The sequence below is a fragment of the Pungitius pungitius genome, chromosome 3, assembly GCF_949316345.1.
Source record: "Pungitius pungitius chromosome 3, fPunPun2.1, whole genome shotgun sequence".
In the NCBI taxonomy this organism is placed as follows: Eukaryota; Metazoa; Chordata; class Actinopteri; order Perciformes; family Gasterosteidae; genus Pungitius; species Pungitius pungitius.
The window spans coordinates 6,179,166-6,205,409 of record NC_084902.1 but is presented as its reverse complement, the minus strand read 5'-3'; the positions used below and the strand labels follow the sequence as shown (position 1 = coordinate 6,205,409).

The window sequence follows — 26,244 nt, the reverse complement described above, 5'->3', positions numbered from 1 at the left end:
CCCATCTCTCCTCCGCTCACTCCATTTATTCAGAACTCTGTACATAGAGGGAGAGAGGAAGTTGGATTTTTCCGGGTGGTGTGCTGCCATCCAGGCGGCAGCGGGGAGTGGAGGAGACACACTGAGCCAGCAGCAGCTGACGGAGACGGACATACCTGTCATAGTACACAGCTGCATCGGCTACATCACGCAGTGCGGTGAGAGACGGATGAGGGATCCAATGCATTTACTTCACACGCTGTGTTTGTATACAACGGGACACACACACACACACACACACACATGGCTCCATTTACATCACATTTGGACTACAGGAGTCTGTATACCAATTAGTCAACCTGCTTTTATGTTTTATTATAGTTCTGAAAGTTGAATTTAAAAGTTTTTTTTAATCCTACAGCATGTGTTTTCTGAGAGGCACAGCATAGCATAGACATTTGTAACACTCTCTTGTGTATGCTTGGTCTTTTTGTTTCCCCAGGGTTGACCTCTGAGGGGATATATCGTAAGAGTGGCGTGAACTCCCGCGTGGCACAGCTGCTGGAGAGGTTTCGTTGTGATGCTCGCAGTGTCCGCCTGAGAGAAGGAGAGCACCAGGTGGACGACGTCTCCAACACGCTCAAGCGCTTCTTCAGGGAGTTGGGGGAGGGACTGTTCACATCAGAGGATGCAGGCAGCTGGCTCAGTGCTGCTGGTAAGATTCACAGGACTGCTTTTGTGCCCTCAAGTCTCGCAAGTCACGCTGGGATTTTTTACATGATATTTGAAGATAAATTGAGACTTTTGCTCCCACTCCAATAAAACAGAGGGACATAGAATGGGAAATAGCCCAAAACTGAACAGATGTAACATTATATCGGTGTAGCAAGAGATGTCCTAAAAACACAGTCAATTTCACTTCCAGAACCTTTGAAGACCTGCGGCCTTTGGAGGTTTTATTATTGGTAAATAATGGTAGAAAAATAATTTCAGCAGCCAGATGCGATATTGCCGCTTATGATTTCATACAGAACTCCGTACAAACCTCTGAAGTTGTTTGAATATAGCTTCAGATCACTACTACGTCTCAGACCGCTACACTAACTCTAGCAGGAGCTTGTCTTTTTTTATTCTGCTCTTGCTGCATTTGTCTGACACTACCATCTCATCCATCCCGTTTCTCTCCCTTTTGTTCTTTTACACGTTCATTCTGTGCTTTTCTACCCTTCCTCACACGTCTCTTTTCCTTTCCCTCTCTCTGTCTCTTTCTGCAGGTATTCAGGATGGAAGCAAGAAAATCTCCCAGTACCAGCAGCTGTTCAACAGACTGCCTTGTGTCAACAAGGCTACACTACAAGCCCTCATCAACCACCTCTATTGGTGAGAAATGCGCATATTTCAATTCCCTTTTACCTCTGTGCATGTCTCAGTGCATATACACTCACCGGCCACTTTATTAGGTACCCCATGCTAGTAACGGGTTGGACCCCCTTTTGCCTTCAGAACTGCCTCAATTCTTCGTGGCATAGATTCAACAAGGTGCTGGAAGCATTCCTCAGGGAGTTTGGTCCATATTGACATGATGGCATCACATAGTTGCCGCAGATTTGTCGGCTGCACATCCATGATGCGAATCTCCCGTTCCACCACATCCCAAAGATGCTCTATTGGATTGAGATCTGGTGATTGTGGAGGCCATTTGAGTACAGCGAACTCATTGTCATGTTCAAGAAACCAGTCTGAGATGATTCCAGCTTTATGACATGGCACATTATCCTGCTGAAAGTAGCCATCAGAAGTTGGGTACATTGTGGTCATAAAGGGATGGACATGGTCAGCAACAATACTCAGGTAGGCTGTGGCGTTGCAACGATGCTCAATTGGTACCAAGGGCCCAAAGAGTGCCAAGAAAATATTCCCCACACCATGACACCACCACCACCAGCCTGAACCGTTGATACAAGGCAGGATGGATCCATGCTTTCATGTTGTAGACGCCAAATTCTGACCCTACCATCCGAATGTCGCAGCAGAAATCGAGACTCATCAGACCAGGCAACGTTTTTCCAATCTTCTATTGTCCAATTTCGATGAGCTTGTGCAAATTGTAGCCTCAGTTTCCTGTTCTTAGCTGAAAGGAGTGGCACCCGGTGTGGTCTTCTGCTGCTGTAGCCCATCTGCCTCAAAGTTCAACGTACTGTGCGTTCAGAGATGCTCTTATGCCCACCTTGGTTGTAACGGGTGGTTATTTGAGTCACTGTTGCCCTTCTATCAGCTCGAACCAGTCTGGCCATTCTCCTCTGACCTCTGGCATCAACAAGGCATTTCCGCCCACAGAACTGCCGCTCACTGGATGTTTTTTCTTTTTCGGACCATTCTCTGTAAACCCTAGAGATGGTTGTGCGTGAAAATCCCAGTAGATTAGCAGTTTCTGAAATACTCAGACCAGCCCTTCTGGCCCCAACAATCATGCCACGTTCAAAGTCACTCAAATCACCTTTCTTCCCCATACTGATGCTCGGTTTGAACTGCAGGAGATTGTCTTGACAATGTCTACATGCCTAAATGCACTGAGTTGCCGCCATGTGATTGGCTGCTTAGAAATTAAGTGTTAACGAGCAGTTGGACAGGTGTACCTAATAAAGTGGCCGGTGAGTGTATACCCATGTGTATTTTCCCTGTTTTTAGCGTGCAGCGGTTTTCTGAGCTGAACCAGATGAACGTCCATAATCTGGCCATAGTTTTTGGTCCCACACTGTTCCAGTGCGACGGGAAAGACTTCACTGCTGGCTGCGCCATAGAGGACCTCATACAGCACTACACATTCATCTTTCAGGTCAGACTCAATATAATGTTATATCTGTTCAGTTTTGGGCTATTTCCCATTCTATGTCCCTCTGTTTTATTGGAGTGGGAGCAAAAGTCTCAATTTATCTTCAAATATCATGTAAAAAATCCCAGCGTGACTTGCGAGACTTGAGGGCACAAAAGCAGTCCTGCTCACTGTTAGATAGAGGGATAAAAGAAGCGTAAAACGAATGTGTTTTCTAAGCTTAGTCATTTATCTCAAGTGACGGGTGACATCAGAAAATGGCAAACTCAACACAGAGTGCATAGCTCGAAAATTTGAATGATCAGAACGAGCATGTTGTTGCAAGATTAAGCTCCAAAAAAACAGAAAGCCTTCAAGAACAGATTCTAGTCCTTCCCATTTTATTATTTTAACTAATATCATTAAATGACTTTGTGTTGATAAGGAACACTTTATTTATTTCTATTTGATAGAGAAGTAGAGAAGAGAACTAGAGGAGAGACAGGGAGATTGAGGAGATACATAATGATGGGAATGCCTCTTATGAGTTTAGAATTAAATCCCTGCCTCCCTTGTCAAAATGTGTATCTTTCACAAGGCAACCCCACATCTGCAGAAAGCGAGGAATGAGTAAACAAAGAGGGTTGAAACGCTGGTGGAGATTTCCACCAGGGATCTAAGGATTAGCATTATGCTGTAATTAAAGTGTTTCTTTAGTTTGTTGATTTATTGTTGGTGTGTGGGATTGATTGTGTTCATACTTGTTCACAGGTGGATGAACAACAGCTAAAGAAGCAGCTGGACGAGATCACGGCTATCATCGAAATGCGAGAGAAACTCAATACAAAGTTTCCCGTGAGTCTGCGGTGCCGCTTCTACTCAAGCACTTGTTTGCTGTGTTCTTTTTTATTTTTTATATTTAATGCATTCTTCTTTTCGTCTGACATTTGTTTGGGGGGACACTTCAGAGTACGGAGCCTGGAGGGCACTTCATCTGTACAGTGTACTTGGAGGAAAAGAAGGACACAGCAGAGCAACATGTCAAGGTGACCTTAACTTTAGCAGATCACACATTTGGCCTCAACCCGGAAGTGATACAAGACTACATTTCCTTCCATTATTGTTCGTATCCACGATTTGTTCTTATTTTTTTAGTGTCTTTTCTCTTGCTCTTCTCTGAGGTAAGAGAACATCTTACAAATTGTCGGGAGCACTCTTTCTGTACCAGTACAAAAAAAAGACCATTGTGTTTTCCCAGTCAATATGGGGACTAAAGAAATGCTATAGGTCCCTCGTTGTTGTGTGTGGTGATCTTTTGAATGGCTTCCATTCCGTTTTCAAGTTTATGCAACAGTCACTCAATTTCACAGTTGGTGAAGTTCTTACAGCCTTTTTCTGGTGGTATTTGCACACAGCATGCATGCTGCTAATAATAAACGGACACACGCCTCCAATTTACGATGAATTGGTACATCTGTGCACAGCCACGATAACCCTCTTTGCTCAAGAGAGTCAGACTGTGGTGTAACTTTGTTTCTTTACCCTCAGATCCCAGGTTCTATGACAGCAGCGGAGCTGGCCTGTGAGGTCCTGGACCGGCGTAAGATTCGCGTTAAAGACAAAGACTACTGGAACTGCTGGGAGGTCAGCGACAAGGAGGAAATGGGTGAGGAAGATTGGAGAAAGACAGAGGAAGATGGCAAGATGTTGATGCAGATTCTTCATTGGCTCACATACTGGTTGATTTGGTTTGGGTATTGATATCTAAAGATATCATGAAAAAAAGCCAGCAGCAAACCAAAATTGAGGCTTTCCTCCACCTGACATGCAGCATTACCTCCTCGACACGTAACCCCAGAGGGCAAAAAGATCATTGCCAACCATGTGACTGCATGCTAGGGGTTGTATGTAGTACACCAAGTTTCCCACCTGGAAGCCTTAAGGTGGGTTATATAACTCGCAACAGTTTTGGCAGATTTCCCATCACAGGCCAGATAACTAATCTGCTGAATACAGGAGCAGAAGGAAGAATGATACGGGGGAGGGAATTCTTTCTGCCACTTGCTCGATACGGACGTTGCTTTTCTGTTACAATAACAAAAGCAATTTTTAAAGATTGGTATGACGGGGTGAGTCAAAGCACAGACTGCTCGCAAGAACGACAAGCGACAATGCTGTATTGCAAATCTGCATTCTATTGTTCTATTGTTATTGCGGATACAGAAACCGCAAAAAAAAATTGGAGTCTTTGTGCTGCGTCAGTCAGGGAATCAACAGCTCAAGAGGTTCATTCTTTGATCGGGGGGAAATTATTTGAGCATTATGGCGATTCTTTAAACTGACCCTGCATTGTGTGTTGCTGTGCCTCCCTCAGAACGTCCACTGCACTATCAGGAGCGAGTCCTTCCCACCCTCCACTCCTTTGGCACAGACTCACACCTGCTCATCAAGAAGCACCTGGCCATGGAGGCGATGTTGGTGTACCTGGGTAAACAGACAAACCAACAGCCTCCCTCAATCGTCGAGTTCTTAGTCATCCACGTCACCTTCTTCTTAATAATCTGCCTTCCAGCCAGTAAAGTCGAGCCATCAAAGCACGGGATGATGAAGTTCAGAGAGGAGCGAAGCATCTTGGGATTGGGCCTCTCAAGTTTCCATGACAGATATTTCATCCTCAATTCCAGCTCACTAAGAATGTACAAGGAAATCAGAGTAAGATGGACGGATCTACTCAGGGGGAAAAATATCTAATTTTCATGTCCCATTATCCTGCCGGCTCTTCAGGATTTTTTTGTCTCTCTCTCAGAGTAACCGTACAGAACGTGACTGGCCAGTGAAAAACCTAAAGGTCTACTTGGGTATCAAGAAGAAAGTCCGTCCTCCTACGTGGTGAGTCCGTGCAGTACGGCTCTGATGCTGATTTCTATCCTGCTCGCTTTTGTTGTAGAGTTTGTGTATTAATTTCTAAACTTTATAAAACCACTGGGGATGAAGATAAGCTAATATATTATTTGTTTACACTAAATTAGGCATGTGTTGAATAATGCAAATAATGAAGTATAAAAATAAAGTAATAAAATATCTGTTGGTAACACAATGACCACTAGGGGGAGACTGAGCTCAAGAATCACAATCTTTCTGCTTTTGTGTTTCCAGTTGGGGACTGACTGTCGTGTATGAGTGTAAGAAACAAGATAAGCAAGAGAGGCAGCAGTGGTGAGTAGGTGTTGAGTATGCACTACATTTTGACCTTTGTATATACAACACACAGCTGTAATAGTACTCATAGAAGCTTAGGCTCGTCCTGCTCATGTTGTCCCTTTCATTAAGCACACATGTGGTTTATTCCAAGATTTTTACTTTCACTCAGCAATTTTACAGTGTGACTGTCACTCAGTTTGGCTAGAACTGAAGATTATATTATTATTATTATTATTTTTTAAATAAATCTTTTAAACGTCTCTCCTACCGCGGTCATACTACAATTTTTGATGTCCCAATCAGTCAACGTGCTAGTGTCAGGGTTTGGAGGAGGCGTGTGAAAGTTCGGTTCCACCTGGGGGCGGGGGGTGACACACGCCTGTACACCTGTAACCATGCATTTATTCTAATAATAATGTGCATCCCTTTGTGTGTGTGAATACGCTGCACGCTCAGTGTGGGCATTACATTTCTCGGTTCCACTCCTTCCGCATGTTGCTCACAGCGAAGAACGCACACCCGACAGGGCAAAACGGAAGGGGATGTGGATGAGAGTTAAAGTACCAGGGAGATAAAGTGTGTAAATGAAAATTGAGGAGAAGACTGGTTTGAGATAAAGTAGAAATTAGAATGATGGAGAAATGAATGGATGAGAAGAAGCCCACGTTCTCCCTCCCAATCGTACCCACCAACACTTACCGTTGTTTAGTTTTCTTCTGTTAATGCTTCCCTCCCATCAAAACGCTCCAGCACCTGTTAGTATTATCGGCACCTCCTTGCAGTCACTGCACTTAAGTTACTTAAAGGTTTTGAATGTTATGTAAATTTCATTCTGTGCTATTTTATGAAAACTGGAGATGTTAATGAGCAGCATTTGTTCTTCTCCAGCTGCTAATGTTTTGAATAAGTGGCCCAGTTAATTGCATTGGAAGTAAATGTATTCTAGAACATGAACGGCTACTGTACTGTAGGTGTGTGCGACAGAACAAAGTTACTGTCCTGAGACCCAATGAGCACCATTGTGCTCTCTTGGCCCTACCAACACAAACTAGGCAGAGGGAGGATGCGTGTGCTATACACACTATACAGTATCCTATTAAGTTCTCAAGTCTGTCGGTGTTTTGTTGTGTCTCAGCGGAGGGCACTTGAATAATTGTTGTAGTCTAAATCTGCTCGTAACAATAACGATTGTATGAATAAAGATTATTTATCCAGCCCCACGGCATCGCTGATGACTCGGAGGGGTATAAGTTATGCAGCCACTTGTACGCAGACATTACAGAGACACACAAACACGCTTTTCACTGACACGGGCACACCCACCAAACACTGAGGGTTCTAATCAGTGTGTTTTCTTCGTTGGGAGTTTAAATTAGGATTCACACTCTGTGTTTACGCTCGTGGCGCTATATTACAGAATATGTCAAATTGTGCTTGTAATAATAATCTCTCTGTCTCTTGGTTCTCCAAATGGCCCTCTCTGACTTACTCTCTACTCAGACCAGAACACTTCCACGGAGTATTCACACACACACACACACACACACACACACACACACACACACACACACACACACACACACCCCACCTCCTTTACTTTAACATTCCTCTATTTGTTTGCAGGTATCTCTGCTGTGAGTCCCTGTCAGACATGAGGGAGTGGTATGCCACTTTTCTAAGTATCCAGGTGCGATCTCAAACACACACACACACACACACTATGTCTACTGGCTTTCATACACCTGATATATGTATGCTGTTGTTATAACACAAGCAATAAATCTAGATTGTTGAATTTTTATGCCGTTTAACCAATAATCTGTAAGACCTGTAAACAGTGATCCATTGCATCAGCGATATCACTGTCTGTGTTTACTTTACCAGGACTATTTAAGTTCCACATGCATACCGCCTTTAACCTTTTATATTGTAGTAATTAAATATCTCCCCTCTCGTCCTCCCTCCCTGTGTTCACGTTCACTCCTCGGTAAAGTACGACGGCAACGTGTGGCCTCAGGACGGACTCCAGCAGACACAAGCTGGCCGTGCGTTGCCAGAAACGCGGCACGGTAATGTGTCACTGATACCGCTGCGTGGCAGCGAGAATGAGATGCGGAACAGCGTGGCAGCTTTCAGCCAAGACTCGCTTGCTGTGAGTGAAACTACCAATCACCAGGAACTAATCTAAGTCGGACCAGGAAGCTCAATGTAAAGCTACTGGCTCATCAGAGACATTAATGCTGAACAGGTGGTCCAGACCCTCGACCCTGATCCTCACCGGACAGGTGACCAAATCTGTAATGGCCATATAGTCATGGCCAATAGTTGTACAATATGTGCTATCCGTTTGGAAGAAAAATTGTACTTTGCACATTCGGTTGTGCTTCAAGATTTGTCGACTCTTCTTGTTAATCACTTCCGCCATAAGCAAGACAGGAGTTGGGGGTTACATCTGTGCAGAATCAGTGATCTCTGTAGCATGATTCATCTTTGATTTAATCGCTATGACAGGATCTGGGTTCTTAAACTGGCTGTTTTGACATAAAAATAGACCAAAGTGTTTTCATTTGCCTGGATTCCAAGACTGGGGAATAAATTACCAGGTTTTTTCTGCATTTAAATATGTTTAAGAATCCAGATGAGGAGCACATGACAGCATCTTCCTATTGTATGTTAGAACTGAAAACAAAACAGGAATTACAGCGATAGTAAATCTGATTAGGCTCTGCTAGAGCTTCGCACACCCCGGAAACTAAGAATAAAACATTTAAATGGAACTCATGCCCGCAGGCAAAGTATGGCCTCTTGCCAACTTTATGTTTTCACAGCTGTGATCCTGACATATCAGCATCCAGTTGTACACCTGGCGAGAGTTAGACAAACGCCATCACCGGCGCTTTGTCGGGCTGCGTTTAAACACACCGACATTAATCCAGACAAGTTCAACCACGTCAATATACGCCTCGCCATCTGTTTGCTTATTTTTCTAGAAAAACTGAGTGCAGCCACCCAGATATTCACTCCGCTCTCAGTCTCAGGACCAAATGTCCACAATACGAGGATGCAGTTGTCTCCTGGTGTTTCTGTGGCCATCACATGCTTCTCATTAGTCTGCTGCAGACTGCGGCAGCGACATAAGAATTCAACACCGTCTGCTGTTACTTCCGTCGGCGAAAAAGCAATTCCAGGGTGGCTTTTGCCTCCGCGATATTTTTCTACTGATCCTTGTCTTTTCAGTCGACTGCATAAAAACAATGTTCAGAGCTTGAGAGGCGGTGTGATTGCTTTGGTGATGGGGCAGCAGTAGAAGCTGGATTTATGCAAGGTGTTTGTTGGTGGAGGAGAGATTTACTGCATATTGATACGCCCAATTTTCAACGTGAAGTGAAGAGTGTGTGCGTGCATGCGTTTGTGCGTGCGTGCATGCGTGTGTGTGTGTGGGGTGACAGTTGGTTCTGTTTTATGACTGCCGAGGTGAATCTAGTGGTGTTTATTGTGCCTTTTTGAATGTTTATCACACATTCACCACATCTCTCTCTGCCCTGATCAGCCTTCTTTACACTTCACTTTTAGAGATACCATCAACACCTGCTTGCCTCTTAAGCTCTTCGCCTCCAGTCTTCAGTCTATCATTCTGTCTATTTCTACACCTCTCAATTTCCCTCCCTGTCATGACCTCTGTGCTGTCTGTCTTTCAGTTCTTAAGAGACGTTCGATAATGATCGCTGCAGCAACGGTAAGATCATTTACTTTGATAAGATGCACCACTTTCTAACCGAAGGAATTTGGATTCACATGTCATGATGAACACAAGATGAGCTTATGGGCTACTAGTGACGCAGTTAGGAATGGAGTAAATAATAAAAAGAAGCTATACATAATCAATGAATCAATAATAATAAGTAATACCTCTATGAGTAGTTAACAGTGGTAAAACAATTAGTGAATTAGTCAAGCAAAGCAAAGTCTTCTAAAATATATGTGTAGATGTTGGATATAGATTTAACAGACGTGATTATAAATGGCAGACAGAGGTGCCGCCTTGTATTTATAATGTTTATTTCTGTAATTATTATTATGACTACTACAATTTATATTTTATTTTTCGAATCCATTGTTTTTAAAATAATGAACATATTAATTGACAAGGAAAACAATTTGAGTGCCTAACTTTGTGGATTTGTGTTCTTCAAAGGGGGGGCAGGCAGCGTCAGATGACCTCTGAACATTCCAGTAACATCATCTTTCCTCGATCATAAGGAGCAGAATGATGGACACTACTGTATGTGGATTATTGCCTCAAACTGCCATCTAGCCCTTTTGAATATGAACTTGACTAAAACACGGACAAACGGGACGGCCTGAAAATGTAAGCCTCCACGCACAAATCCATTCTCCTTGACTCGCTGTGCAGTGGAAGCGGCCGGGCGCCGTGGCATTCAACCTTCAAACGAGCACCGTTTGAAGGATCATGATGGATGTGCGGCAAGTCTTCACCTGATGCCCAACTGTTTTCAATGATCAGTGGCACGTAACTCAAACTCTGCATTGCATTACGGGACGGAAGCACAAATGATGCTTAGAGAAACCTTCAATACTTCACTGTATTTCAGAAAAGTGCTAAGGGTCAAGTTATTCCAGGCACTAGCATTGAATGCTTCAATTCTTTTTGTTTTAAATAGAAAAATAAAGTTTATTGTATGTATTATGTATTGTGTAATTGTGTAAAGTTTTCAGCTTTTATTCCGCACTATTGCTCAGAGAATTGTCAGGATCTTCCTGCAGTTCAAAATGGAATAAGTTCCATTGTAAGCACGGCTGATGTCACAGACGCTCGTGACCCGATTCTGTCCCGAGTTTGTTCCACGGAGACCTGAGACGAGGATGGAGAGGTAAAGCTGAGAGAAGACAAGTGATGGACCTGTTTTCCATTTTCCTGCACTGTGTAAAAACCTTGGTCAGGGTTGCATATTTGTGCGCTACATGTGTGCATACAGAATATGTGAATGTGTCCAGGTGCACCTTTGAGTGTGCGAGTTTTATCTCACCTGACGTCGTTGCTTTTGGGAAGTATTGGAATGGGAGGTTTATGCTAACTCCTCCTTCTTTTAATGAAAGAGGAAAGGACCAATGTAGTGCAAAATAACCATGGCCAAACACCGTTACATAATCAATTAAAAGCAACTCTTAATGTACCATTGTAGCACATTCTGAATCAAGCATCTTAAGTAGGTCATGTTTCAAACCGCTTGCACCAGACAACGTCCTCCCCGAGCCGACCGCTTCCCACAGCGCCTTCTTCTGAACGTGATGACCGTAAATCCACACATACATGGGCAGTCTTGTCACTAACCAGCAGTATTTATGACATTTTGTTGTGCACAATTGTTGTGACTTTGTGTTTGCTACAGTTTGTGCAAAAACCTGGAAGCACAAGAAACAAATTAAAGTCTATTGGTCTATCATTCTTTTACTTGGTGACACACTTTGTCCATGAAGCAACTCTTTTACTTGAGTTACCACCCCAGCGTAAACTCTCCATCTTCCCCTCCTTGCACAGTCACGTTTGTTCATTTTTAAGATTTTCTTTTTTGGACAGCAGAGGATGCTAGATGTGCTGTAGAGCTCTTCATTCCAGACATCTCGGCGGGTGGTGCACCACTTCCCCCGGATTCTCAGAACATTAGCTTCAAATGGGAATCACAAAATAATTAGTTTGATCAGTATTCAGTTCAAACTGGCCCATTTGATGTCACAACACAGATGTAGGATCAACTTCTGAGGCTGGCGATCCATTTGGCTTCACCAATGTTAAAGTGAGCTTCATACCTTTATACCTTCTGGCCATCATTAAGAAGTTTCTGCCCTTTTTACACTCAACTTCTTTCCATTTTTTGGGGGGGATTGGGTGTACATTTAATATTTGACTTCTAAAAGCACTTATTTTATGTATATTTTTTAACATATTGGAAACAGCAGAAATATTTTTTACATTGATAACTGCCCAAAGATCTGTGACTGAAGAACAGTAACAAAGAGACATTTTAGAGGTCTCTCCCTTTGCCTCTTTCTGATCCTCTTTTCAATAAAGCCATTCATAGTCTGAATAGGCATAAAGTTACTTGGTCACAAAGTTAATTTTACTCTTGCAAAAGGTCGATGTCCTGCAGCTCTGCGTCGCCCTGGTGGTAATTTACTTGTTTTTCTTCTGTGCTTTTATGAAAATATTGCACAAACACGCACAGTCCAGCTCCAGTCGACCCCACGGGCAAACTGTGAAAACAAACACATAACATCAAATTTACATAGATTGCACACACAAATATTTATAGAGGCCTTAAGGACTCTCAGCATGTCATGCTACATCTCTAAAATGGAAGCCTATAGATGTGCTTCTAGGAAAAATGTCAGGAGATTGTGTGTGGGGTACAGCGATCAAAGTGGGAGCCCTGAGGAGGTCTCCCGTTTGTGTTTGTGTGTGTGTGTGTGTGAGTGTGTGTGAGTCACAGTGGTCCACCAGCTCTGTTCATTCTTCTAAGCAGAGCTGACACATCAGGGTCACTCTGTACCTCAAGACACACACCGTGGAGCCCCGAGAGGGAATCGCACACAGGAAAACCGCCACGATACCATTCTCACACACACAAACACGCAGCACCCATCGGGGAGGGAACGCACACACACACACACACACATCCAATGGCCTTTACTGCATAGGTCACAACAGCAGCGGCATAAAGCAGAGGGATGAAGACAGATGAGTGCAATCCAGAGAAGGGCCATGAATGGACCACATAGATGATGCCTCGGTGCCGGACCCGCATGGTGCACCCGGCCGCCTGCCAGCTCCCAAAAATAAAGCGGGGCATTTCCGTTGTGCGCCACAATGGCCCGAGACAGCCGAGCGGCAGGGGTCTGGACGTCCACCTGCGTGAGACAGTTTGCCCTCGTCCCCCACAGGGCAGCACGCGGCAACAACAGCAGCGTGAGTGAGTGACACTTCGAGTGTTCTCCAGCGCAACAACAGACGGGGGAGGCCTCCTTCGCGGGAAGTTCAGCAGCGTAAAAGCATGCGCGGTGTCTGATACCTCAACCGCGTCCTCAAAATATATCGACCAACAACTAATGCGGCGGCACAACAAACACTGAAGAGTCACGTTTACGGGTCATGTTGCTGTTGTTGTTATCGTAATTCAGTTTGCGTTTTAACCACTAGATGGGAGCGCTTTGGTTTGTAGGATACAATGATGCTTGGGAATCCATCGCTAAAACCACCACTGCCAGTTGTGCAAGGCCAAGGGGGGGGCATCAATGGAGGCGGCGACAGCACATCTGGAGCAGATTTACTCACTGGAGAATAAAAGAAAAATGGTTGTCCACGGGTAACTTTTTGTTGCATTTTGAAGCGTTAAATTAGCTTGTGGTGGGAGTATGGAGTTAGATTTTTGCAGGATTTTGTCACGTCTGGACCCTGGAAGGAGATACGGACTCAGGATCAGAGCTTCCAATCTTTCTTTATTTTAAAGGACAGGTAGTAATTATGTTCTGGGACAAATCTAAGTGGGAATTCCGAAGACAGGCAGTAGGTCGGCAACGCGGGAGGCAACAGATGGTTCTGGTCCAGGGGAATAGGCAGGTTCGTGGTCAGAGGCAGGCGGAAGGTCGAGTCACAGGTTCTAAGGGGTTTAGGGGTAGATAATCAAAAGCGGTTCAGCAGAGAAGTGTACATTCAATACCTCACAACCAGCCCGCTGCGTCGGGCTGCTTTTATAGGTATCTCTCTCTCGCAGGTGTTTAGAATTCCGGTGATTGACTCCGGAGGACGCGTTCTTCGGCTCCCCCTAGTGGCCTCCTGCCGTCACGCTGGGGTTGAGACCTCACAGAGCCCCCTCCTCCACGGCCGGCTCCTGACGGTCGAGCCACTGTAGACGGCGGGCGACCCCGCGGGCGAGGTGCAGGGCGATCCGGGCGCATCCGATGAAACTCCTCTATTAGTTCTTGGGAGAGGACATCCCGGGCCGGGATCCATGATCGTTTTTCAGGGCCGTATCCTTCCCAGTCCACCAGGTAATGGAGGCCGTCCCGCAGACGTTTGGAATCCAGCACCGCCGTGATAGCGTATGCCGGACCCCCATCTATCTCCAGTGGGGCAGGTGGCGTTGGTGTCGGTAGAGATGGATGGAGAGGGCTAGCATGGACAGGCTTCAGAAGAGACACGTGAAATGCTGAGATTCGATAATGTTTAGGTAGAAGCAGTCGGTAGGTTACCGGGTTTATGCGATGGGTGATTTTGAATGGTCCGATGTATCGTGGCCACAGCTTCCGGCAGGGCAGACGCAGCTTCAAGTTTCTCGTGGATAGCCACACCCTCTGACCCGTTTGGTAGCTGGGAGCGGGCCGGCGTCGTCGGTCTGCGAACTTCTTTTGCGTGCTGGCGGCTTGGCAGAGGTGACGATGGGCGGTCTCCCAGACTTCGCCACTGCGTTGGAACCAGTCCTCTACGGCCGGTACGGGACCAGGCCTAGTGTCCCAGGGAAACAATGGGGGCTGGTATCCCAGCACACACTGAAACGGGGTTAATCGTAATGACGAGTGGAATGTTGAGTTCTGTGCGTATTCTGCCCAGGCCACGTACCGGGACCAATCATGTGGGTGTTGTAAGCAATAACCACGAAGGTACTTCCCCAGTTCCTGGTTGAGTCTTTCGGTTTGGCCGTTGGTCTCTGGATGGTATCCGGACGTCAGCTTCACCTTTATTCCCAGCCGGTTGCAGAACGCCCTCCAGACCTGAGACGTGAACTGAGGACCTCTGTCGGAGATGATTTCTTCTGGAAGGCCGAACGGTCGAAACACCTGGAGGAACAGACACTCTGCCATCTCTATGGCTGAAGGAAGGTTACACAGGGGTATAAAGCGACACATTTTAGAGAACCTGTCGACTAATACTAAAATAGTAGTAAACCCCTCTGACGCCGGTAGGTCGGTGAGGAAGTCCACTGCCACATGGGACCACGGTCTCTGGGGAGTGGGCAGCGGTACTAACTCCCCGGCGGGGAGTTGACGGGGGGTTTTAGTTTGTGCACAGACCGGACAGGATAGCACGTAGTCCCGCACGTCGGAGGCCAACGAATTCCACCAGTATTTCTGGGACAAGAGCTGAGTGGTTCGGGTAATGCCTGGATGTCCTGATCCCAACGAGGTGTGACTCCACTGGACGAGTTGAGGTCGCACTGATGCGGGGACATAGACCCGGTTGGCAGGGGTGTCAGGTGGTGCTGGGTCTGTGCGGAGCGCGTCCTGGATGACGGACTCGAGCTCCCAGTGGATGGGGCCGACGAAATATGAGTCCGGTAGGATGGGTTCGGGATCGCCCATAGACGCCGGAGATCCGTATAGTCGTGAGAGTGCGTCCGCCTTTGCGTTCTTCTCTCCGGGCTGGTACGACACGGTAAATTGGAAGCGCGTGAAGAACAAGGCCCACCGGGCCTGACGCGGGTTTAGCCGTCTTGCCCCTTTCAGATACTCCAGGTTCCGGTGATCAGTCAGGACCATGAAGGGGTGCCGAGCTCCCTCTAGCCAATGCCTCCATTCTTCCAGGGCGAGTTTGATGGCTAGCAGTTCCCGGTTGCCCACGTCGTAGTTTCTTTCCGCCGGGGACAGTTTCTTTGAAAAGAACGCACATGGGTGCACCTTGGGGGGACTCCCCGTGCGTTGGGATAGAACACCCCCCACCCCTTCTTCGGAGGCGTCCACCTCGACAATAAACTGGCGGTCGGGGTCCGGTTGGGTCAGCACGGGAGCTGAGGTGAACGCCAGCTTAAGGGTGTCGAACGCCTTCTGGGCTGCGTCAGACCATGGGAGTTTGCCCTTCTTCTGGCTCGTAAGGGCGGTAAGTGGAGCAGCCATTGCCCCGAAGTTCCGGATGAATCTCCGATAGTAATTGGAGAACCCCAGGAACCGCTGGAGCTCCTTTACGGTGTTGGGTGTAGGCCAGTTGTGCACCGCGTCTACCTTGCCTTGGTCCATGGCGACCCCTCCTGGCGAAAGCACGTATCCAAGGAAGGTGAGCGTTGAGACGTGGAACAGGCTTTTCTCCGCATTCACGTAGAGTTGGTTGGCCTGCAGACGCTGTAGCACTAAACGCACCTGCTGGACGTGCTCCTCCATACTGTGTGAGTAAATGAGCAGATCGTCAATGTACACAATAAGAAACCGATTTATCATGTCATGGAAGAGTTCGTTCATAAAGGCTTGGAATACTGCGGGGGCGTTTGTGAGCCCGTAGGGCATCACCAGGTACTCGTAATGCCCTCTTGCCGTCAGGAAAGCAGTTTTCCATTCATCGCCCTCCCGGATGCGCACCAAGTTGTAAGCGCTACGGAGATCAAGCTTAGTGTATATGCTTGCCCCTCCTACCTGTTCCAAGGCCGCGGGGATGAGGGGCAGAGGGAACCGGTTCTTCACTGTGATCGCATTCAATGCCCGGTAATCGATACAAGGACGGAGCCCTCCATCTTTCTTTCCCACGAAGAAGAAGCTTGAAGCGGCCGGGGACGTGGAGGGGCGGATGATGCCCTGCTGCAGGGATTCCTCGACGTACTGGTTCATGGCCTCCTCCTCTGGTAGGGACAGCGCGTATATCCGGCCCCTCGGCAGCGGTCCCTCTGGCAGCAGCTCGATAGCACAATCGCATGGTCGATGGGGAGCCAGCTCTGCGGCTTTTTGTTTGCTGAATACCTCCTGGAGTGTCTCGTAGCAGGGGGGTACTGCCTGGGTCTTTGTAGCCGTGGCTGCCTCCACCGAGGTGGCTCGGCAGGTGACGTTCAGACATCTGGACATACATTCAGGAGACCAGGTCAGTAACTCACCTTGTCTCCACGAAATCACAGGGTCATGGAGCACAAGCCACGGGTGTCCTAGGATCAGAGGTTCCCGGGGAGAGGACACTATGAAGAACCTTATGTCCTCCTCGTGCAGCGCTCCGACCCGCAGAGTGATGTTAGCCGTCTGGTGCATAATCATTCCGGTGCCCAGGGGCTGCCCATCCAAGGCGTTGATTCGGAGTGGAGGACGCACTGGGATGAGGGGCACAGCTAAACGGTGAGCCAAGTGTTGGTCCATAAAATTCCCTGCCGCCCCCGAGTCCACCAACCCACGTACCTCCTGCTTCATTTTCCCCAAAGATAAAACAGTAGGTAGGGTTAGTTGTTGACGTGACATGTTTAACACTGGAGACAGTCCTACCTTGGCAGAGGTGTAGGTCCAGCCATCCTTCTGACGGGGGGGTCGGAGTCGGCAGTTCCGAAGGAGATGTCCCGCCTCGCCACAATACAAGCACAACTGCTCCCTGATCCTCCTTATTCTCTCCGCTGGAGACAGGGGCAGGCGACCTAACTGCATCGGCTCCGGTCCCTCGTCGGCCAGAGGAGGTGTTACCGGAAAGGTGGGCTCAGATGGAAAACTGGCTCGCGGGGATCGTCGGGACTCGAGGAGGTGTCCCACGCTAATGGACACCCGGATGTAATCGCCAAGCTGGGTGACATCCCCTCGGCACGCCAGTTCGGCCTGGAGTTCAGGACGGAGACCGCGACGGTAGATGGTCAGGAGTGCGGTCTCGCTCCACCCGCTGCCCGCGGCGAGGGTCCGGAACCTCAGGGCGTAATCTGACACCGTTTGCGAGCCCTGCCGGATTTCGCACAGCAAATCTCCCGTGGTTTTCCCGGTAATGGGGTGGTCAAACACCTCTTTAAACTGTGCTTGAAAATGTTGCTCAGACAGAAGTTCTGGGGCTCCCGCTGACCAGAGGGCCGTTGCCCAATCGAGGGCTCTTCCTGTTAACAGGGAGATGACAAAGTCGACTCTGTCCTTCTCCGTTTGGTAGTTTGCAGAGTGGTGGGCGATATACATCCCGCACTGCATGAGGAATCCCAGGCATTTGCCAGGAGAGCCATCATACTTTCCCGGCATAGCCATCGGGGCGGGTCCGGTGGATGCCGAAGGAATGGCGGGTTGAACCGCCGGTGTGGCGGACTGGCGTAGGAGCTGGCATAGCTCCTCAATTCGTTCCTCCTGCTGGGCGAGCCGAAGTTGGAGCTCCGATGGTTCCATTTGAATACGAGTGAGGTATTCTGTCACGTCTGGACCCTGGAAGGAGATACGGACTCAGGATCAGAGCTTCCAATCTTTCTTTATTTTAAAGGACAGGTAGTAATTATGTTCTGGGACAAATCTAAGTGGGAATTCCGAAGACAGGCAGTAGGTCGGCAACGCGGGAGGCAACAGATGGTTCTGGTCCAGGGGAATAGGCAGGTTCGTGGTCAGAGGCAGGCGGAAGGTCGAGTCACAGGTTCTAAGGGGTTTAGGGGTAGATAATCAAAAGCGGTTCAGCAGAGAAGTGTACATTCAATACCTCACAACCAGCCCGCTGCGTCGGGCTGCTTTTATAGGTATCTCTCTCTCGCAGGTGTTTAGAATTCCGGTGATTGACTCCGGAGGACGCGTTCTTCGGCTCCCCCTAGTGGCCTCCTGCCGTCACGCTGGGGTTGAGACCTCACAGATTTTGGCTGCTTGCAGGTTAATTGCCTCTGTTACAACGTTTCTCCCTGTCCTCCACCTGTTACACACCTTTACACGAGGAAGGGAGAATTGGTTCTGTTGATAATAATCCGTAATTCATGTCACATTAGCATTTATATTCATTGTCAATTGCTCATTCAAACTGTGTAATTATTATGTTAATGTGAAATCCCCTTCTCTTCTCTACCATGCAGTGGTCTTTAAAGGGGACATGCTGTGATAAATCCCCTTTTTCAGCGCTTGTGCACATGCGTTTGGGTATCTGCTCTGCTTCCGACTACTCAAACACACGGTGCTGCACAGAACACATGATTCAACAAGTCATTCTCATTTATGTCACATCAAGTAACCCTCATGAAAACACACTCACACCCAGCACTCCTTTGGCTATCTCCAATCAAGGATTGAAATGTGCCTTTGCAAACAAGTTTCACTATGTTTTCCTAGAAAAGCCATCATAGCAGACTGGGCTTTTTTTCGGGGTTTGGGGCTTAAAGGAACAGGCTCTACACTAAAGCTCTTTGACAGGGTGAACACAGATTTATTCAGACAGACAGTATGAAATGTAGACCTCGTCTGTTTTCATGTACACATCGTCTAGTAAGCGACCAAAATACAAGTGGAGCTATATATGTCCCCCTTCTAAAAGCAAACAAAACTCCACACAGAGCAGTGGTTTAATTGTCTACAAAGCCTTACCATCACGCACTGTGCTCCACCCATCAGTGGCGTGCCATTTAAAATCATACCATGTGTCTTTCACTGCTTCTTGTAAATCTAAATTTAGCCGCATGAGGCATCAGTCCAGTTTTGTATAATTGCTTTGACCTCTGAGTTTTTTTTTCACGCTGCCATCCTCTGTAAGACTTTCTAATTCCACCACTGGTGAGCTTTAGACTGGACACCTTTGTTCAGTTCATATTCATTTCACATTTTCCCCCTTTTTTTGACCAAATCCTTTCAGCTTTAGAAACCTTGTGCTGTGTTGTCACGGAAACCAGCCGATCGAGGATCAAAGGTGTTGATCTCGGCAGCATTTTGATTATACCTTAAAAGGCCCAACTGTCAGAGGCCATGCTGTGTTTTACTTAATGTTATTCTTGAGATCAGTAGGCTGCGTCAAACTGCATCAGGAGCTTCACGCATTTCTAAAGTCGCATGTGCCTCTTCGTAGTCTCTGGTGGGTCTGCGTCACACGTCGGATGAAGCGGCACCAGATCCTCGAATAACCAAGAAGAGGATGACAAGAATGAGCTGTCGTCTGTCGTGTTCTCATTACGTTAATGCGTTAAGAGATGGAATTGTATTGGTGGGTCCAGGCTGCTGTGTACAACATCTCTGACACGTGTCCGCATGATGCTTCCTTTTCCAAATCGTGGCTATCTGCCTTTAAACGAAGCCGAGGTGAATACCATTATCCCCTCAATTAAAGGGCCTTTGAGATTTTAAAAAAACAAACGTCTGGAGCCACTTTAAAATCACCATCACGAGAACGCCTTATCAAGATGGAGGAGAGGTGGCAGCAGCTTGAGAGAGGAGAGGGAAGGGAGGTCATCCCAAGAGACTCACTTGGCAGTGAGCAAAATACTGATGCAGGAATCAGCCAAATGATGTTTACATAAGACTATGATTTATGTGCGCAGTAGATAATCACACAAACATCCTTCAAGTTAGCCGGCATGTGAAATTATTAAGAATTTGACATCTTTACCAAGAGAAAATACAATGTATGTGCTAAGTGGAGCAATTATGGACCGTTCATATTTGCTGCAGGAACACTGGAAACACTGTCGCTAGAAAAGTGTCAAACACAAAAATGGCAGCAATGTTGCAGAAATATGCAGAAATAGAAGCTTGAACAGCTAACCTGTAGTGTCTGTGCCTTAAAGGATTTCCTCAACACCTCACTCCCTGGGCGCTTTCATCACAGCTTGAGCGTTTTTGTTCTCGGCAGAGAGAAACAGACGGGGAAACGTGCAACACAATGTTCCTGAATGGATTCCATCATGACCTTGATTCCGTGCCTGTAGGAATAGACCAGCAATAAATGGCCTGTGATGTCATTTACTCTGTCAAAAACAGTTGGTGATTCGAATGTCTCGCAGGAAAATCCTGAATCTCAGAAAAAGCCAAGGATTTTCAGGTTTTTAAGCAGCGACATTTACGTCCTGAACGCAGTAAACGACTGGCTGCGTGCTCTCTGACATTCAAGATTCAATCTGGAGCACATTTTAAAGGGAAATGACAAAAGCACACAGCAAAAAGGCCAGCAGGGACATACTGTATATTGTGTAGCTGTTTTGTTTCCTTGTTCTGACACCAAAATGATGTTCCTCTTATCAGTTGTTTGTACGCGGCTCCTAGGTGTGTGTGCGCGAGGGTGTGTGTGTGTGTGTGTGTGTAATCCTTGTTATTCCTGTAGCTCCTCCTGCAGGCTGTAAATAAAAATGGAGTTGCAGTGAACTTGTGGGATCCTCTGTCTCTCTCTCACACACACACACACACACACACACACAGTTTTCACTTTCCCTTCCTTTAACCACAAACGGACTTTGAGACACACACTCCCCGATTACCGCCTTGCAGCCGCTCCCCTCGAGTTTATCACCAATTACTGTTGCCCGAAGTGAAAAGAAAAGTGAAAAGGCCGCACTCTTTGTCCCCATGGCAACAGCTCTTCTCCTCATTTCCGCGCAGTCAATCAGACTTTGTCTCTCTCGTGGCCCGGCTCCAGTCCGGCTAAAGAGAAGAGGTGCAGGGACCAGATATTAAAGCTACCTCGCAGGCTCGGTGCCTTCTTTCTGCTTGTTTGAACTGACAAAACCAAACCATCATGCTGACGAAATGTAGATGCCCTGTTTCGTAATGGTACGTTAATGTTACGCAAAATTTTGCTTATCCTGACCATGTACTGATCTTTAGACTGTTGCATATTTAAGGAATGGCCTGATCTTCTACTTTGCTGCTGAGAGAGTTGGATGGGACCACATCTGCAGTCCAGTTCAGTCCATCTGACGCTGCAGCCAGCAGCTGGTTAGCTTAGCTTAGCAGAAAAAAAAGACTATAAACATGGGATAAACCGGCATCTCAAAGTCTCAGTTTTAAGATTATTTTTGTCCAGTTTTGGAAGTTTAAACTTTGGGCTGAATCGGGCAAAATCACTCTGTTCCCAATCTCCGTGCTAAGCGAAGCTAACTTTAGCTTCCAATATCCTCACCCGACTATCTGCAAGAAACCAAATACCTGTAAATCCCCAAATCTCAAGCTATTTCTGCAGACTTATATATATATATAATCAATCAAATCTCGATGAGTGATGGCTTACAGTGTTACGATATGAATTGTGTTAGTTGTCCCCTCCACCTGTTTTTCTCCCTCCCGAGACCAAGCCTTGTTGTCTTTCTTTCACTTTATCTTTCAGTCTCCCTGTTGCTCACCAGCAGCAGACACAAATAAATTGGAGAACATTTTGTGTCTGACACCCAGCTTATCTAACAGATACAATCACCATGCAGGTACGGAGACTCGAGAGGAGGAGGAGGAGGAGGCGGAGGGGAATAATGGGGATTGGAGGGAGGAAGCGAAGAAATTACAGAAAGATGAACGAAAGGGAGAATATGGCAAAGTGTAGAGGTGTAAAAGGGCTAAGAGATGGCACAGAACAGAGAGGAAGAAGAGGAAAATAGGTGAACAACGGTTCAAAAGTGAGGAAATGCAAGGAAGAAGCAGTGATGACCTCTGTCCTTTACTCCTGATGTGTCGTTTGTCATGTTTTCCAGATACCTGGAGGCAGGGGACCGTTAGGACCAACTCATCCCAGTCTTTAGAGCCCTGTTTGATACAACACCCCCACCGCTAACACATCCATCACCCGCATCTTAATAATCATCAGTGGCCACCTCCAGCCTTCGGAGCCCGGATTCACTTTGAGATAATAATGATACTGAGGCCAAAAATGTGCTGCAAATTAGCCTGAAAGAAGAAAGAAGGCTAGAGATTGATAAATGAAAAATGAATCCAGAATTTGTCCTTTCAATACACCACTTGACAACAAGCCTTTTCCAAAAGATGCCAAACCCTAACCATCAGGAATCCGCTCGGGCTGAAATCGATGGTGGGGGCGAAGGAAGGGAGTGGTGAGAAGGATGGAGGAAGGGAGGGCCTGGGAGACCAGTGCTAATAGTAGATTAGTCACTCTAAAGATGCTGTGGGCTTGTGCCACACCAGTCACTCACACACTGTGTGTGTGTATGAATTTATAAGAGGGTGGAACGGGATGTGCACACGCTGACAGACTAAGGAATTTGCCCCCTTAATCACTATAGTTTAATTAAACCTGATTGACTTGATGAACGTGCACACACACACTGCAGGGCCGATGATGTCACTGCGTTGTATTGTACAGGCAGCTGTGGCTGTAGTGGCGTCATCTATACGTCAGCAGATACATTCTATCTATTCTATCCCTTTGACACTATCGCATGAATTACTCTTTTAACATTGCAAAAGCAAATTACTTCAATTCTCATCCTTTTTATCCTATTTTCCTTATTTTGTCCTCCTCGGGCGAACAATGAAACAATACAATTTGCATGTTTGTCTGACGTCTAAAACCCCTTTTTGGCCCCCGCCTCCACACCGCAGGACAGCAACTGTCATCACAAACTAATGCTGGCACAAAGTCTGTGCAGTCAAGTGCTCACAGGCTTTCTCACATACTCACAATGAATCTGTACAAGTGTTTATGAAAGAGGGCAGGAAATCCGATTTGGACCCTTCCCAATAATTGGAAATCACATATCATTGCATCCTTATTTGGTTTTGGGAAGGTTTACGTTTGGTAACATCAATAGTGTCACTGTTTTGTTCCAAACATTTGTTTAATCTTTTGAGGGGGTTTAAGGACTTCTTTAGCTTAAGAAGTAGGAGAAGTTACCCATAAAGGAACACTTAATCCTTCCATTGTCCAAAAATAGTCCCCCGAAAATTGGACATGCATGGATTTCACACAGAAGTGTGGATAGGCTTCTCTTAGCGAGGGGCACAAAATGAATGTAACGTATCATTTGTTTAAGAGCTACATGCAGTCACATGTTTTAACATTTTAACTTTGTGTGCCGTGTGCTCCGTGTTCAGGGGGGGGGGGCATCGATTTGAGTAAAAACATTTGTTAACTGTGTTTGAGAGATACTTCAAGAGATTGTAATGAATGACAATAACAAACATGTACAGCCCACGGTCACTTTTTTACAGGACGGCGTCGGCTTTGCTTGGATGGATGCACTGTTGACTGAATACAACTAAATAAAGCGTTCATTCATTCAATGACTCACAGAGCCTCTTTCCACCTGCATCTTTCATAAAATGCCTCGATCACATTATCACGACACGTGAGATTGTGGTGGAGCCGCGTTGCTAAAAAATAAGACACAAACACAAAGCCTTCACGCACACTGTGTCTGCAGCAGGATCGCCCCTCTGAGCACAAAACCACACTGGCTCCGAAGTAGGGAGAAAATAGAGAGACTGTGCAGACGATGTCGCCACAGGGCCTTCATAGAGTGTGTGTGTGTGTGTGTGTGTGTGTGTGTGCGTGCGTGCGTGCGTATTCCTGGGTTCTGCTCTCTTGAGTTACGTAAGCTATTTGGAGAAAGGACTGAACTGTGGACTGCACACGTTGTGAAGCACGCAGGGAGGATCATCAGCCCATTCCCATGATGACCATCACCAAACTTTATTAATGTGGGCACTACTTTCGACGCAACATAATCCTCTTTTCTATCCTCATTTGCCTTTTCTACAAATGATCCATCTCTCTCTCTCTCTCTCTCTCTCTCTCTCTCTCTCTCTCCTCCGACGTCACTGATGGTTCCACTGTGCGCCGTCTTAATGCGGGTGTGCATGCACATGCGTCACACTGGTGGACGTGTGAAGCAAAAGGATTCCACTGAGCCGCAGAGACATATCAGTTTTTCTCCCATCAAATGCCTCCATCTGTGCGATACTGGGTCCCTGTTGCATGGCTGCGGATGTCGTGTTTCTACTCAAGGGATCATTGCTACTTTCATTATTTGATGCGGATGAATTGTTGGGACTTTGAGGAAGGCTACAACGGTGCAATGTTAAATATTGTAGTATTTATTCCTTAGGATTGCCATTGCCAATGGCTGCTTCTATGAAACTGTGCTGCGAACAAATAAATAACTTGAATACTGAAAGAAGTTTAAAATCTGTTAGACAAGTCAACTGTTTTACAAGATTTTACTTCACTTTTTTAACCCCTTCTTCCTTCTTTCACTTGGGTTTTAAATATTGACTGAAAACAACTGGAAAACAATGATGGCTCTGAAGTGTTCGTTGTTGCAGAAAGAGCCGAAGCGCACAGAATGACTTTCTTTTGTCAGAAAAAGCAACACTGACTGCTGAGATGCAGACTGCAGGGAGGAAAAGGTCTGAACTGTCTGCCAATGGGCACATTGAGATCAGGTTTAGCCCAAAAAGAACATATTGTATTGACATGAGTGATGAGGCGATACAACAATAGAGATAGTAGATTTAATAACAGACTGAAAATAGAGTCATTGCTTGTTTTTTCATTTGTATGATTGTGTAAATCTAATTAATCAATAATCATGAATTTGGCTTCGTGAAAATCACGAGCAACAACAAAAAAATGAATGAGCTAGAGATAAGGCTGTCAAATAAAATAACAAATGTGGAGAAGAGGATAAAAACCTGATGCACATGCAGACAGCACGTGTATGTATGTGTGTGTGTGTGTGCGATTGTGTGTGTGTGAGTGCATTCACTCGTTCTGAAGTGTATTAATGGAAAGATAAGCACAACTGTCTCATATGATTTCCTTTAATTTATGCTGCTAAGTCAGCCAGCAGCCATCTGGTGCCCCGTGACACACACACACACACACACACGCACGTACACACTTACACACACACACCAAACCAAACTCAGTGGGAATGACAATCTGAGGGCATGCAGTCAGGATATTATGACAGGCTGGACCATAACTCCCAGCTGATGGAGCATTCAGACGCTCATACTCGCTCACGTCCACGTACACACAAACACTCACTACTGACGAAGTGATGACAAAAACCTGGTCACTCTACTTTTAGCAGGCCCACAGAATAGAGCCATTTATCAAGTCCTGTGTATTTTATTGTCTTCCAGGCATTTGTAAAACCATCCAAGGCTCTCGAAATGCCTCTCGGGGGGGGGGCTATAAGTCCACCAAACCTGCCCCGTCCATCGGGGACGACAATGAAATAAACTCAGACGCCAGCCTCTGGGTTCCTGGTGATGGCGGGGTGAAACTCTGCTGGGTTCAAATGATTTCCCTGATAACATGTTAAAGACCAGCAGCACAACACGTGGCGCCGTGGCCGAAAATGCTTTTCAAGCTGAGCAAAGAGAAGGAGATGTAACACCCTTAGAGCCGTGAAAAAGATGCAGGGCTGTGTCATCGAGCGGCTCAGCAGATGACTAAGCGAGGTCAGCCGGCTCGGTGCTGACGTAAAGCTCGGACACTGTAGGTTTTGTTGAATAATGTTCTGCAAGTCTCCCGTGGCACATGCTCAGAAAAGTTTCCATTTCAAAAGGAGGCCTGTGTGACATTGCTTCGTTTGACTATGCCAATGGTCTCCCTTTTCCAACAC

At 46.5% G+C, this 26,244-nt stretch overlaps 1 protein-coding gene across 4 annotated transcripts in view; it reads left to right on the top strand.

The window, feature by feature from the left end:
* Positions 1-11,457, top strand: part of LOC119209412 (arf-GAP with Rho-GAP domain, ANK repeat and PH domain-containing protein 1-like) — a 35,686-nt gene extending 24,229 nt beyond the window's left edge. For 2 of the 4 annotated variants that reach the window (XM_062561120.1, XM_062561121.1), the window contains 13 exons: positions 34-197; positions 482-694; positions 1,254-1,359; positions 2,668-2,815; positions 3,563-3,646; positions 3,760-3,837; positions 4,340-4,457; positions 5,166-5,279; positions 5,364-5,503; positions 5,598-5,680; positions 5,948-6,007; positions 7,616-7,679; positions 7,986-9,682. In XM_062561120.1, coding sequence (XP_062417104.1) covers positions 34-197; positions 482-694; positions 1,254-1,359; positions 2,668-2,815; positions 3,563-3,646; positions 3,760-3,837; positions 4,340-4,457; positions 5,166-5,279; positions 5,364-5,503; positions 5,598-5,680; positions 5,948-6,007; positions 7,616-7,679; positions 7,986-8,180 — 1,567 coding nt within the window. In that variant the 3' untranslated portion in view covers positions 8,181-9,682. The other 2 variants (XM_037458763.2, XM_037458754.2) reach the window with 2 other exon arrangements.
* Positions 11,458-26,244: the final 14,787 nt, after the last annotated feature.